The 13,823-nt window shown below is 60.7% G+C and overlaps 1 protein-coding gene across 3 annotated transcripts in view; it reads right to left on the minus strand.

Annotated features, from left to right (window-relative positions):
• AP3D1 (adaptor related protein complex 3 subunit delta 1) overlaps positions 1 to 13,823 on the minus strand; it is a 45,108-nt gene that overhangs the window by 12,176 nt on the left and 19,109 nt on the right. For 2 of the 3 annotated variants that reach the window (XM_057540272.1, XM_057540271.1), the window contains exons 2-15: positions 12,300 to 12,395; positions 11,634 to 11,714; positions 10,521 to 10,601; positions 8,250 to 8,357; positions 6,483 to 6,612; positions 5,628 to 5,767; positions 5,450 to 5,523; positions 4,220 to 4,269; positions 3,219 to 3,268; positions 3,071 to 3,119; positions 1,845 to 1,990; positions 1,622 to 1,770; positions 1,315 to 1,545; positions 647 to 878 (exon numbers count right to left, since the gene is read on the minus strand). In XM_057540272.1, the coding sequence (XP_057396255.1) occupies positions 647 to 878; positions 1,315 to 1,545; positions 1,622 to 1,770; positions 1,845 to 1,990; positions 3,071 to 3,119; positions 3,219 to 3,268; positions 4,220 to 4,269; positions 5,450 to 5,523; positions 5,628 to 5,767; positions 6,483 to 6,612; positions 8,250 to 8,357; positions 10,521 to 10,601; positions 11,634 to 11,714; positions 12,300 to 12,395 (1,617 nt within the window). Of the gene's footprint in view, positions 1 to 646; positions 879 to 1,314; positions 1,546 to 1,621; positions 1,771 to 1,844; positions 1,991 to 3,070; positions 3,120 to 3,218; positions 3,269 to 4,219; positions 4,270 to 5,449; positions 5,524 to 5,627; positions 5,768 to 6,482; positions 6,613 to 8,249; positions 8,358 to 10,520; positions 10,602 to 11,633; positions 11,715 to 12,299; positions 12,396 to 13,823 lie in introns of those variants that run through there. The other variant, XM_007176595.3, reaches the window with a different exon arrangement.

The raw sequence follows: 13,823 nt of genomic DNA on the forward strand, positions 1-13,823 counted from the left end.
TGCAGAACACGCCGCGAGGAGCCGCAGACCGGGCCAGCCAGGAGGCCAGCCCAGCTGCTGTCTCCTTCACGAGGACACAAACGGGCTCCCGGGCGAGACAACGGGTTGGGGGTGGAGGGAGCACCGCCCCGCAAGGCAACCGCCCCAGCGAGCAGCAGCGCCGGCCACCAGGGCACCTTCACACGGTCCCCAAGAGCGCAGCTGACCCTCAGCCAGCAGACGGGCGCACGTCACACACCCGCCGGTGACCGCAGAAGCCGCCGGGGCCCGCTGAGCGCCAGTGCGGGGTCTGGGTAGCTGAGAGCCCCACGTCACCAAGGAGCCAAGAGGCGAGCTCCCAGGCCACCGATGCCCAGACGCCATGCCAAGCTCTCCTCCGACCAGCTCTCCTCCACCCTCCCGGCCAGCGCCCTCCAGGACCGCGGTCACCTCTGATGCTTCCCTCTCGGGCTGACCACATACCCTCACATGGTCTCCCGTTCGCTCAGTCTCCCACCCCCCTTGACCCAGGGCCTCCCCAGCATGGGGGCTCCAGATCTGCCCAACCCCCGGGCCGAGCGCGGGGGAGCCCCGAAAAGAACACCTGCCCAAGCTGCTCTCCCAGAGCTGACCCGACCCCGAGGACGTGCCGACGCGCGGCACTCACCCGCTCCTGGGCTTCCAGGTCCGCGCTCTGCACAAACTGGGGCAGCTGCTCCACCAGGAGCTGCGTGACCTCCTGGGCCGCCTGCGTGTCCGCGGCCCGCTCCTTCTGCTGCAGGATGGCTGCATACAGCTTGACCACGTTCTGCACGTACACGGCCTGGATGTGGCCCGGCAGGGTGGTGACTTTGGGCCGCAGCATGGCCTCGAGGGTCTGCTGGGGCTCCTGTAGGTGCCTGAGGACAGGGAGGGCCAGTGAGCAGCCGCCCCAGCGGGTCTGTGTGCCAGGGCTGGCGCCAGCCATGCAAGTCCCCGCCCGACGCCAGGTGCTGAGGGAGGGGGTGTGAAGGGAGAGACCACGGCAATGGCGAGACAGTCACAGAGCAGCCACACAAAGCAGTCGAGAAAAAGGAAAGGAAAACGATCAACGGCCTGAATCTGGCAACAGACGACCTGTGGCCGCAGCAGCCAGGAGGGGAGGAAGGCTGGGCCAGCGGCTGGCAGACCTCTCACCGCTCCCCGTGACGGGAGACGTTCGCCGCGAGAGCAGTTGTTGCCCAACGAGGGCGGGAGAGAGGAGACGGGCCGGTGGGCGGGGTGGCTGCTGGGGCTGGGGTCTGGTGGGCACACCCGCTTCCCCTGGGGAGCAGGAGGCCCCTGGCCCCCACTCACTCGGAGAACTCCCCGCAGATCCAGGCAGCCGCGTAGAGCACCTCGCAGATGCCACTGCGCTGGGTGCTGCTGGCCACCAGATGGGCGCTGTCGAGCAGCGCGGACATCTGTGACACGGCAAACCGGCGGATGGCCTTCACGCGGATGGCCACATCCAGCATCTGGGCGGCGATGAGGTGGCCGTGGCGGGTGCCCTCCAGCCGGGTCAGCTCCACCAGGATGCTGATGTACCTGCGGGACAGAGCCCGTGAGGGCAGCGCCCCCACCTGCCCGCCCACCCGCCCGCACGCTGGGCCGCGGGCCGCACCACTCGAAGTTGGTGATGTGCTGGTAGTTGGACTGGCTGCAGATGTCGATGATCTTGGTGAGCAGCTCGTCGCGGTAGGTCGTGCCCTCGGCCTTGTCCACGTGGGTCATCAGCTTCTTGACGATCTCCATCAGGTTCTTCTTGGACACCTGGGTGGAGGCGGCTGGTGAGGGAGGGGCCGGGCAGGCAGGCGGGGTGGCCAGGCGGCAGGGTGGGCACGCACCATGCCGTACAGGAGGTCGAGGGCCCGCAGCCGGATGGACTCGTCCTTGTCGTCCAGGCACTGCAGGACAAGATCCTTGTGCGCCTGCACGGACTTGGGGTGCGTCCTCAGGATCTTGGACATGGCCAGGAGCCCCAGGTACTTCACTGCAGAGACAGCGCAGAGCTCTCAGAAGTGGACGAGGTTCGGAGCGCGAGGCCGGGCCTGCAGCCCCACCCCAAACCACCTGGGCCCCGTCGGCCCACGTCTCACGGGCACCAGGCCCACCTCGCTGCCCACCTAAAGCAGCCCAACGCACTATCATCTAGACTGGGCCACAGGCCACGTCCGGCCGCAGCCCGTCTCTAGGGCAGCGTTACTGGCACACGACAGGCTTGTGGTCTACACCCGCCAGCAGGCTTCTACGCTACAGTGGCAGAGACCACACAGCCAGCAAAGCTGACGAGAATTACTATCTGGCCCTTTCCAGGAAAAGTTCGGCAACTCCTGCTCAAAACAAACAGACCTGGGTTCAAAATGAGCAGCCAGGGAATTAATTCCCTGGCTGTCCAGTGGTTGGGATTCCACACTTCTACTGTAAGGGCCCAGGATCAATCCCTGGTCTGGTTGGGGAACTAGGATCCCAGCAGCCACAAGGCGCAGACAAAAAAAAACAAAAACGAAAAACAAAAAATGAGCAGCCCACGTGAGCAGGCCCTCAGAAGCCCTCTCCACCGTGGTCCTGGCAGCAGGGGCGTGTGACTGGCTGGAACCCTCGACAGCACACGTCAGCTGAAGGAAGTGCACGAGTGGGCACATGGGCAAGACAGACAGCGGCTCCCCCTCGCTCATCAGGAGCCCCATGCACCACCCCACCTGATTAACCGCCGGGGGGGCCTGCAGCATGCCCGTGGGGACTTTCCTCCACGCCCAGCCTGCTCCTCCCGGGCCTGAGCTCGCCCTTTATGTCTCAACTGCGCTTCTGCCGGCCTCCCCGGCTCCTCCCTGCAACCGGGTTCCAGCTCCCCGTGGATGTGGGCACGGGGCCCAGAGCTTAAAGACCTTTCCAGTGGACACGGCCAAGCCACACCCTGAGATGCTGGCTGGAAGGAACCTGCCGTGCAGACGAGGGGGCCGTGCCCAAGGAGGAATCTGCCAGCCATGCCAGGCCCACGCTCCCCTCGGGCGGGGACGAGCCCTCACTGGCGGAGGTCTAGGGCGCAGGGCCTGCAGAGGGAGCAACTCACAGTTCTGATCGGAGTCTTCTATTAGTATCCTCAGTTTCTGAACACAGAGCTGTAAAGAGGGGAGATGCCACTGGTCACGTCTTCTAAACCAATGGCAGAGTCGGTGTCCCTGGGGCCTAGGAGGGGAGCCCCTGGTCCCATGACATACCTGGATGCTGGCACTATGGTTGGGCATGCCAGACGACAGCGAGATGAGCACTGAAACAGATGACCGGGGTGAGGGCCCCGCGTGACCGGCCCCAGTGAGAACCCCAGGCTGGGTCTCTGCGGCCAAGAGAGCAGACCACAGGCCCTGGGCACCAGGGCTCCTTGTCCAGGGCAGGTCTATGGGCCAGCCCCCAGCTGAGACCTGCTGGCCCCACGACGCACGATGGACCAGGCCCACCTCCCGTCTGCATCCCCACTCCCTCTGCCCATCACCAGGGCCATCTGTGATCCTGCCACACCTTGGTCCTCCCCTTGGACCTTTCCAGACTCAGGGACCACTCTCTGGCCAGCCTGCCCTGCTCCCAAGTCCCACACTCACCCTTCCTCTCCCTTTCAGTGTCGCTGACCCTCAGCGACACTCACAGCCCACAGAGCAGTCACGAGCGTAGACCCCGGGCCAGCTTCCTGGGCTTTACTGAACTTAAGGCTGCCCACGGGCTGTGAGGAGCATCCCAACAGTTTGGGGCAGGGACAGGAAGGCAGCGAGAAGCTGAACCCTTGGGCCACCAACGCCCTCTGCCTATCTACAGGAAACTGGGCTGCAGGGACAAGTCACCAGGCGGTCCGACTGCAACTAACGAACTCCACGAGACCCTTTGGGGAACATGTGCCGATTCTCTCTCGAGAACTCTCCTGGTTGTAGGTCCTATGCTAAAGACGCCACAGGGGAAGCGGCCTGAGATTTGCTTTAAAATGCTCATGAAAAGCGGTCTTGCTGGTGGGTGTGGCAGATGCCAGGGTGCAGTGTTTATCACTGGAGTCCGAGGTTGGCCATGGCTCTGGCTGCAACCGTGTCCGAGCTGACACTTCCAAAGGGGCTGCAGACGGGCCGGGCCAAGCAGCTTCCCAGCCGGGAACCACAAGGTTCTGGTGAGGCCCGGGGACCAGCTCCCCCGCCGGCGACAGCTCCCTGCTCCAGAACAGGTCACTCCGGGTGCTCACCTGCGATGACGGTGTTGACACACTCGTAGAGAAGGGACATGGCAGACGTGCTAGAGAAGGAAGCATAGGAGTCGGGAAGACAGGGCCGCCTGCCTCCCGCTCACCCCACCAAGACCCCTGGGGGCATCACCTCCGAGGAAACGTGGAGCCCAGGAAGCCTCAGGTCTGAAGGCCATGCCGGTGACACCCCACCCTGGGCAGTGAGGCCATCAGATTCCTCCAAGGGACAGAAGCACCCCTTTTAGCCCTCAAAAGCAGCCTGAAATGCTCCCGCCACTGCAGCCCACGCACAAATAACCTTCTGATTCTGCGACCCCCACAAAGAGAAGCCCAGTTCCCCAAAGGCCTCTCTCCTCCAGCCCAGACCCCGCCAGCCGGCTCCACTGGGACAGGGAGTAGGCCTGGCCACGCGCAGGCAGGAGGAACACGGAGTCATGCCCCATGTCATCCCTCGGGGGTGTCCAGGGCCACAGTGAGCACAGCCCAGGACGACCAGGGTGGGCACCAGGCACGTCCACTCCACTCTGATATTCTCACAGTGATGTTCTTGAGCCCAAATCCCCCAAACCCGAGAGCACGGGCCACCAGAGGCAGTCCACATGAACAGTCATAGGACCGATGGCTTCTTGTCAATGCTCTGAAAACCACAAGCTACTATAAACCCGGTGACTGGTGATTTGTTTAAAATCAGCAACGTCCCAAGCCCTTGGCCACTTCCCAGGGGACCCCAGGAGCAGAATCTCCTGGCACCTGAAGCTTGGCCCCCACAATTCAACCACAGGCACCTGAAGTTGCGTAGAAGCTCCTAGAACATTCCAGAACTGGGCGGTGACACACTCACCTAGGGCTCTTCAACTAGACTGCTGAGGTCTACTTGTGAACCAGAGACTGGCTGGGACAGCTTTCTCCAACCTTTTTTTATTTTAAAAATATATCCTCGTTGCCTGCCTATCTGTCTGTCTGTCTACTTCTGGCAGTGCTGCACAGCTTGTGGGACTTTAGTTCCCCAATCAGGGATTGAACCCGGGACCTCGGCAGTGAGAACTCGGAGTCCTAACCACTTGACCGCCAAGGAATTCCCTCTCCATCCTGTCTTGACTGTGCTGTCTGCAGACTGAGGAAGGGAGAGCCCAGAGACGCGGCTCCTGGCGGCGGCAGGCCCTCAGGCCTGGGTGCCCCTCCACCCGCCCCTCCTTGGGGCACCCCTCCCACGCCTGCCCCAAGCCCTACCTGTGGATCAGGTTGGTGAGAGGCTCAATCAGCTTCTTACCCAACCTTGGCTCCAAGGGGGTCAGAGCACCAAACTAGGGGACAAGAGAGGCCAGCGGTCACCTGAAGCAGGGATGGGATGGCAGCCCGGGGCTCTGCTGGCTGCGCGTGTCCAGGAAACCCCAGGGGCAACACTTGCCAGTTTGATAATCTTAATGAGGACCCAGTTGTTGGTGGAGGAGGTCATGAGCTTGAAGAAGAGCGGGGCGAGGGAAAGGTAGTTCTTGGGGTTACGTCTGGCCAGCTCACAGATGACGTTGACTGCCGCTGACTGGACCCCTGTGAAGCGAGGGACGCCATCAGCAAGGGGGCGTCCTCCGGAGCAGGCCGGTCCCTCGGGGCGTGTCCCCAGCAGGATCAAAGTCAATCCAGGTGCTCCGTCTGCCTCCACCAGGGGCTGCCCCCACTCACGCCCCCAGCCCGCCTCGCCTGCCCCTTGGCTCCTGACCCTAACCACGACGCTCATCACCCCGTGATCCTCTGCGATGCACAGCAGATTCTCCCGAGACAAGCAAAGATTTGGAGAAGCTGTCTTACACCTGCATGGCCTGGGGTCTCCCCAGAAGGAGTTACAGAAAAGGACGGGCGGAGGCAGGAGTGAACCCTGTGGCATGGGACTGCCAGTCAAGGCAGCAGAATAAACACGAGACAGCGAACACGCGGACAGAGAGGCCTCCCCAGGGAGCGAGTGTGGTGTCTGCTGTGGCCTGGAGGCGATGACGGCTGGCAGAAATAAGCACACCCAGTGGTCTTGGTTTCTAAATCCCACATCAGCTAACAAAACTAGAGCTGTCTGGAGAAACGGCGGATTCCAGGACTGGCGGGAAAGTAGAAAGTGAACCTCGCATCTCGTGGTGCCAGGAAGTAAGAAGGTGCCCTATGGGGGAGGGCTAGGGCAGGGTCCCGGGACCTAGTACCCCTCCACCAAGCCTCACAGACGCTGACGAAGCATCACGGCCCCGCACGGGCCCCTTCTTAACTCCAGCCAACAAACCGGGATCGGGGTCCTCCAGCTTCTCCTTCAGGCGGGGAAAGGCGGGGCGCAGAGACTCAGGGTACTTCAGGAACACCTTGTACATGATCAGCACAGCCTTCTTCCGGATGTACGGCTTGGTGTGCGACATCTGCAGGGGCAGAGGCTGTCAGTCTCCCTGCTGACACCACTGCGCCCACCCTGCCCCGGTCCTTCCCGCACCCCCTGCTCCCCCCCCCCCCGCCTCCCCTCGCCTCCCACACCTGCCCGCGTCTCGCCTCCATCACCTGGAGGATAACCCTCTCTCCAGCTCATCTGGCTTCTGGCCTCTGAGCCCGGCCTGCATGTTTACTCCACTGCCCCCCCCAGCCCAGGGGTTACACAACAGTGTCTTGGATGGAATCGAAACCTGCCTCCCTGAGTCCATGACCCCAGCTTGCCCTCTGGAGGCTGAGACCGGCCTCCTGGACTCACTGGGGCGCAATGAGGGACAGAAGGAGGGAGGGTGGCCCCAAGTGGAAGGTCACGCTGGAGAGAGCCTCCACCTGTCAACACTGGCCTCAGACTCTTCGGGCCACCCAGGCCTGTCCCCAGAGCAGTGCCCCTCGCCCGGGCCTCAGCCCCCTCCGCACCTCTGCACTGCACCCCTGGAGCTCCTGTCCTTCCTTGGGACCGTGCTCCGGCCAGGAGGGCCTCTCGTCTGCAGGTGGGCACACTCCTCACCTGTCAGGGCCCCAGGCAGCCTGGCCCTGAGGAAGCCACCCCGCCCCCGAGATGCATTGTGACAGCTCAATACCGCCCCACTGTGGGCTCGTGACCGCTTTCACCTAGAGAGTTCCTCACACTTCTTGAAGAGGGCCTTAAGATCAATACTGTCGGCTTTGCTGGCCAGAATCTCTGTCTGACTCTGCCCTTGCTGCTGGGAAGCCCAGGGACACCGTGTGGACAAAGGGGCGGGGCCGTGTGTGGACAAACCATTTATAACAGGCAGTGACTGGATGCAGCCCGGGCCGTGCTGTGCTGGCCCCGGATCTAGAAGCTGCGTGTACCCAAAGCCTTCCAGACCGCGGGCCAAGACCTGACCATCTGCACAGCGAACAGGCCACGTACGGACAGAATCCTCCCGGGAGGAACGAGCCACCCTTCCACGCTGCTTTATCGTGGCTGGAGGGGGAAAGCCTCCCGACCATGGAGAATCTGGCATGCAGGCGACCCTCTGAGGGCCGTGATTTCTTTCCTTTTTTTTTTTTTTTTTACAGTCAATTCCAGTTTTGTTTTAATTTTTTTAGTTAATTTTTATTGGAGTCGAGCACTGTGATTTCTAAGAGCACGTCCACATTTCAGAACAAAGTTCTTGCCCACCTTGGAGATCAAGGCTGGCTGGGGTTTCTGCCTTTTGGATGGACTGGGCCCCAGACAACAGATTTGCTCAGATGAAAATAAAAAGTTTCCTGGCCGGAGAACCACCTGACCACTGCCTGCCAAGACCACTGCCATCACCACCCATGCCTCAGAACACAGCTGATGGGTCATGCGCTCACGACAGGCCATCGTCCCCAGCCAGACCCCGTCCCTCCCCAGCAGGACCATTTCAGAGGAGGTGAGGTGTGAATGCTGGGCCCCACCAGGTGATGGAAGGGGAGACGGTGACTCGGTGTCCCAGCTCATCCTGGGGACCCAGGCCGTTTCCGCCCACCCAAGTGCCCTCGACGTGAAATTACAACCTCAGTTTTCCAGGCACGTCAGGGAGCAAAAGCCAAGGGGGGGCGGGCACACTCCCAGACTCACCAGTGTCATGATGTCGTTGGCCAAGTCTCTGGCAAGATCTGGGGTAACAAAACAGGACAGGCCAGTCAGCGCAACGCCAGTGTCATACTGGCTGGGGCTGCTCAGGTCCTGGAAAGGGAGAGAGAGGCTTAGAGGCAGGCGCCCACTGCGCCTCGCTGGGTCCCAGCTGCGCCTGCCAGCCCTGCTCTGGGTCTGGAGACGGGCTTGGACGAGGACTCACAAGAAACAGCCAGCTCCACGCTCTGTCACCGAGCAAGAGCCGGGACGGCTCTAAGGGGAGGGCTGTCTCGGGTCCGCCCCTCACTCCAGGGGTGCAATGGAGCAGAGCCAGTGCCACCCACGGCTTCCCTATGGGAGAACCCAAGGGTCGAGGAAATGGTGCAGCCAGCCGGCTCCGACCGCCCAAAGGCACAGAGCAGGGGCCCCCCAGGGTGGAACCCTAGAACCTCTGCTTCCGTTGGGGTGTCTCCCCTACTACAACCAGGGGTGACTCCTCTGGGCCCCTCCCCAAAGCGGAGAGAAGCTTCCACCAGAGCTCTACCCCTCAGGGTAGCAGGAAAAGCAGCCACAGGAAGCGCACATCCGCCCTAGCCTCTGACGTCCCTCGCCTGTGCTCCCGCTAAAACCGATGCGGAAGCCCCATCTCGGCACAAAGAGAGGACTCTGTTTACATAGAGGAACCTCCCCAAACTTCACACATGTGGTAAAAGATACACTGAGAGACGCTTTAAGAGTTAACCTTCCAGGGACTTCCCAGGTGGTGCAGTGGTTAAGAATCCTTCTGCCAATGCAGGGGACACGAGTTCGAGCCCTGGTCCGGGAAGATCCCACATGCCGTGGAGCAACTAAGCCCGTGTGCCACAACTGAGCCTGCACTCTAGAGCCTGCAAGCCACAACTACTGGGCCCACGTGCCACAACTACTGAAGCCCACGCGCCTACAGCCCGTGCTCCGCAACAAGAGAAGCCACCGCCATGAGGAGCCCACATACCGCAACGAAGAGTAGCCCCTGCTCGCCGCAACTAGAGAAAGCCCGCACACAGCAACGAAGACCCAACGCAGGCAAAAATAAATAAATTAAAAAAAAAAAAAAAAAAAGAATCTGCCTGCCAATGCAGGGGACACGGGTTTGAGCCCTGGTCTGTGAAGATCCCACGTGCCGTGGAGCAACTAAGCCCAAGCGCCACAACTACTGAGCCTGCGCTCTAGAGCCCGCAAGCCACACCTACTGAGCCCGCCTGCCTAGAGCCCGTGCTCTGCAACAAGAGAAGCCACTGCAGTGAGACGTCCGCGCACCGCAACGAAGAGTAGCCCCTGCTCGCCACAACTAGAGAAAGCCCGTGCGCAGCAACGAAGACCCAATGCAGCCCAAAAAAAAAATGAAAAAAAAAAAAGAGTCACTAAAAAAAAAGAGTTAACCTTCCAGACTGTGATAACAATATGAAAACACAGGCTTTTAAAGTTCACTCCAGGGACTTCCCTGGTGGTCCAGTGGTTAGGACTCCACGCTTCCACTGCAGGGGGCGCGGGTTCGATCCCTGGTCGGGGAACTAAGATCCCCCATGCGGGGAAAGAAAAAAAAATCACTCCAGCCCAGGCTGAGCAGACAGGGCCTCATGGCACAGTCCCTCCAACTCAGCGTGATTCACAAAGAGCCCGACAAGAGCGGCAGGCACCTCGGGAGCTGCCCCGGGGCGTCAGCCAGCAGGCTTGCGGAGGGGCCCTCAGATGACTGCCAACAGCCTGCCCGCCCTGCAGCTCCCGCTTGGAGCCCCGACACCAGCCACCTGCGGGGCGACCACAACAGTCCCGCCCCGGCCCTGGCGCCAGCCGTCTGAGAGCCCCGGGCCACAGGGTCCGATGCGGGGTCTGGGGTGGGAAAGGGTGCCTCTGACACACCCTCTAACCGCTTGCAGAGAGGCGGGAGACAAGAGATACTCAAAGTCTTGAGGCCAAGGAGGAGCTGACTACTCAGTGCTCTCACTGCAGAGCATAGGAAACCACACGGGGCCGAGAGACGCACCCAGTCTAACTCACAAGACCCAGTGGGCACAAAGGCCCCCACGCTGGGAGGGGCGAGCCCTCAGCAGGCGCCCCCAAAAGAGGGGAAAGGGGCTGAAAAAAGGAGTGACCGAGAGGGCAGTCCCTGTCGCCAAGGGGGGAAAACGAGAGAGGAAAGTCCCGCGTGCCCCGCCATCCCTCTTCCCATTTCCGAGGATCGCAGAAGGCTGTCCATCTGCCCGCTAACCTGCTCCCGCAGGAGGGGCCTACCTTGCGGATCTGGTTGGTGGTCAGCATGATGACGTCGGTCCCTTCGTGAAAGCACTGGGAAGCAGCGAGGTAGCCGATTCGCTGTGAGTGGAACAAATGGAGTCGTCAGGGGTGACAAGGGGACTGGGCGCCCTCGGGGAAGCACCCAGCCCTCCTGAGCTTCGCGCCAAGCAGCCCTGGCCGGCCCGTCACAAACCAGGAGGAGGGCACCCCTCGCCCTGTCCCAGGCGTATGGTCTCTGGAGCACAGTGTCTTTCAGGGGTTGCCAAGCACGTCCTGTCACTAACGTGTGCATCCTCACTGCCTTCTTGACAGCGGGAGCTGCTGTTATGGCCTGACGGAGTAAGTCATCACGAGCGCCTAAACTCGGGCTGAGTGTAACCTAAAGTCGCACCCGCATGTGCGTGTGATACTTAAACACACGTGCAGAGCACTGGCCCAATTTTGGCAAATATGGCATTTAGTTTCTTCACCAAGAGTAACCGGCAGGCAGGACAACTGTGTCCTTCAGGAGGACGGGAACCCGCCCTCGGCAGGGACCCACCGGCAGGACACAGCCTCAGACGCCGCGTGGTGTGTGTTCCCAAGGAAAACTGAGCCAAGCCAGGAAAACCACGGGACACGCCCACATGGGCTGTGGGCATTGAAAACCGCTGAACGTTTACTAAAGCAGGACACGTGCTTATTTGTTATGATATCAAGTAAGAAGCAATGTCTCAAACTGTGCACGAGTAGGATCCCTGAGACGCCAAGAAAAAACGCTCAGAGGGTGCTAAGAGACACCGGGACAAGTGACAAGTGGTGGCCTCTGGGGGAGACGATCAGCGTCTGCTTGGTTTTTTTTGAAGAGTCACAAATTTACTTTAATTTGTATTATAAAACACATAACCAACCCTACAAACCCGAATTTCACTGACACTACTTAAAATGGAAAGAAAAACGTGATGCAAATAGTGGTAAGACCTAACTGGACAGAAGTGGTGATGGGAATGGGTCGCTGTTGGCTGTCACTGTGTCCCCTCCCAGCATGGCCTGCATCACAGGACAGACGCCCTCCTCCCCCAGGACCCCACCCACAGGGCTCAGGCCCCAGAGCGAGCTGGTTCCCTTCACCTTGAATGTGAACTTGGAGGCGCTCATCACTTCTATGATGTTGAAGGCGGCCCAGCTGATGTCATATCCTAGCATCTGTAGCTGCGGAGGAAAGAGGCCGATTCTCACGCACCTGCCCCAGCTCCCCACCCCCATATACTCTGGGGAGATTCCTTTCTTTTTCTGACAGGTGAGTCTTCACGTTTAAAACCAACATGACAGGTTATAACACACTAAAATAATGCCTGATAAATAAACACCTGCAGTTTAAATACCAGCGTTACATGGGTTAAAATTCCCCACAAGGACCGGTAACCGGTCAGGCCATTCATCTCCTTTCTCTGACCAGGGGAGGCCAGCATGGGGTGCCTGGTCCAGGCTCACACCCCAACCAGGGACTGCAGGGCTCCACCCACCAGGCTTCGGGGCCCAGCCCGCAGGGGAGCCGTGATAGCTGGGGCGCTCCCGCCCCTCCATGTGGGAAAGACCCACTGGACGGGGCCCCCGCTTGCCCTGTGCCACGTGATAACCACACATGCCTCACCCTCCACCCCAAGTCAGCCCGGCATGTGCCCCCAGGCTGGCGCTTAGAGCGGACGGTGTCCATCAGTGGTGGTGGGACGGATGGACAGCAGGGGGATAGTGGAGCCAGACCCGGCCTGACAGAGCGAGTGGCCCGGCACTCACGTAGGTCAGCTTGCAGACCGCGTTTGCTTTCACCGCAATGTTGTCTTGCTTCAGCTCTTGCTTGATTTCATCAATGCACTGAGAGATATATTTTGCCTAAAAGGGAAAAAAAATTGAAAAGTTGCAAGTGTCTGACTAAAACCTAAAGAAGCCAGACACAAGAGGTCACACAGTGTGCAATTCCATTTAGATGAAACGTCCAGAACAGGCAACTCCAGAGAGGCAGAGGGGAGTCCTGGTTGTCAGGGGCCGGGGGAGGGGGAAAGGGAGGGTGATGGAATGCTCTGGAATTCAACAGAACTCTGTGAATATACTAAAAACCACTGAATTACACATATTAAAGGGGTGAGCTGAATGGTATGTGAATGATAACAAGGTTGTTATCCTGAAAAGCCCTGTCAGTGCGATAAGCTGCCTGGGATCCCCCAAAGCTCTCCTCCCAAGGGCCAGGGGGCCACGGGAGAACAGGAGTGGCCCAGGCTGATCTAGCCTGACGCAGGCACACTGAGCTCTGGGAATTCTGCTTCCCCTACTCGTGTGTATATCTGACATTTTCTACAATGAAAAGTTTTAAAACTTAGAAAAAAAAGAATAACCATTCCAACACAGAGCATTAAGACACGGAAACGTTCTTAGTCCTCCAGTTCAGCCCTTTAACCAGCTGTGAACGAGAGAAAGCGCAAGCCCAGAAGAGAGCCCACGTCCCACCACCAAAGGCCCGTCCCTCAGCCCGCGTGGCCGGGGGCGGCAGGTCCACCTTGGTCCCACGCCGCTGTGACTGGGGAGCCCGGGAGCTCTGCCCAGCACGGCCACCCACGTGGGGCGCCCCACTGGCACCCACAGCAGGAAGGGCCCGGCCGCCCCAGGAACCGTGCCTGTTGGGCCCCTGCCGTCCACCTCCACGCAGCCCAGGTTCATTACTGGCCCGTCCTGGGCAGCCATCCTCCTTCCCCACACCGCGTATCACGGAGCCGGGGCCTCCCCCCAGGCACCTGTCACAGCGCTTCACATAACTCCACTCATAACTTCACATAACTCCACTTACGGAGACCCCCCTCCCTGCCCCCGTCCAGGTGAGTGCGCTGGTGCCTTCCAGCTCCTGCAGGGGTGCTCACTGCCCACGTGCAGCGCTGCCCACCAAGGGCAGGAGCACCCAAGGGTCCCCTGGGAGGGCCCCTCGCAGGCCTCTCGCTTGCTCTGGGGCTGGCCGCCCAAGAAGAGCGTCGAGGTACCTAAGGCCTAGGCGGGCCAGATGGCATGGGCGCAGGTGAGAGCTGCCGGGGGTGGGAGGGTGAACACCTCCGGCCCCCGGGACCCCCGACTCCTCCCAGGACCAGCCACACTGGCGGGGGCACTGCGGGCTCCCCTCGGGCTCCCCACTTCACTGAGGCCCTTCTCTAGGCAGCCTCTCCCGCAGGCTTCTCAGGCCCTGTCTGACAGGGTCTGTGTGCACGCCCCACCGGCCTCCCTGTGACGGACGCTGCAGCGTGTCAGCGCTCGGCGGCGCTGCCACCATGCGTGTCC

The sequence above is a fragment of the Balaenoptera acutorostrata genome, chromosome 2, assembly GCF_949987535.1.
Source record: "Balaenoptera acutorostrata chromosome 2, mBalAcu1.1, whole genome shotgun sequence".
NCBI classification, from domain to species: domain Eukaryota; kingdom Metazoa; phylum Chordata; class Mammalia; order Artiodactyla; family Balaenopteridae; genus Balaenoptera; species Balaenoptera acutorostrata.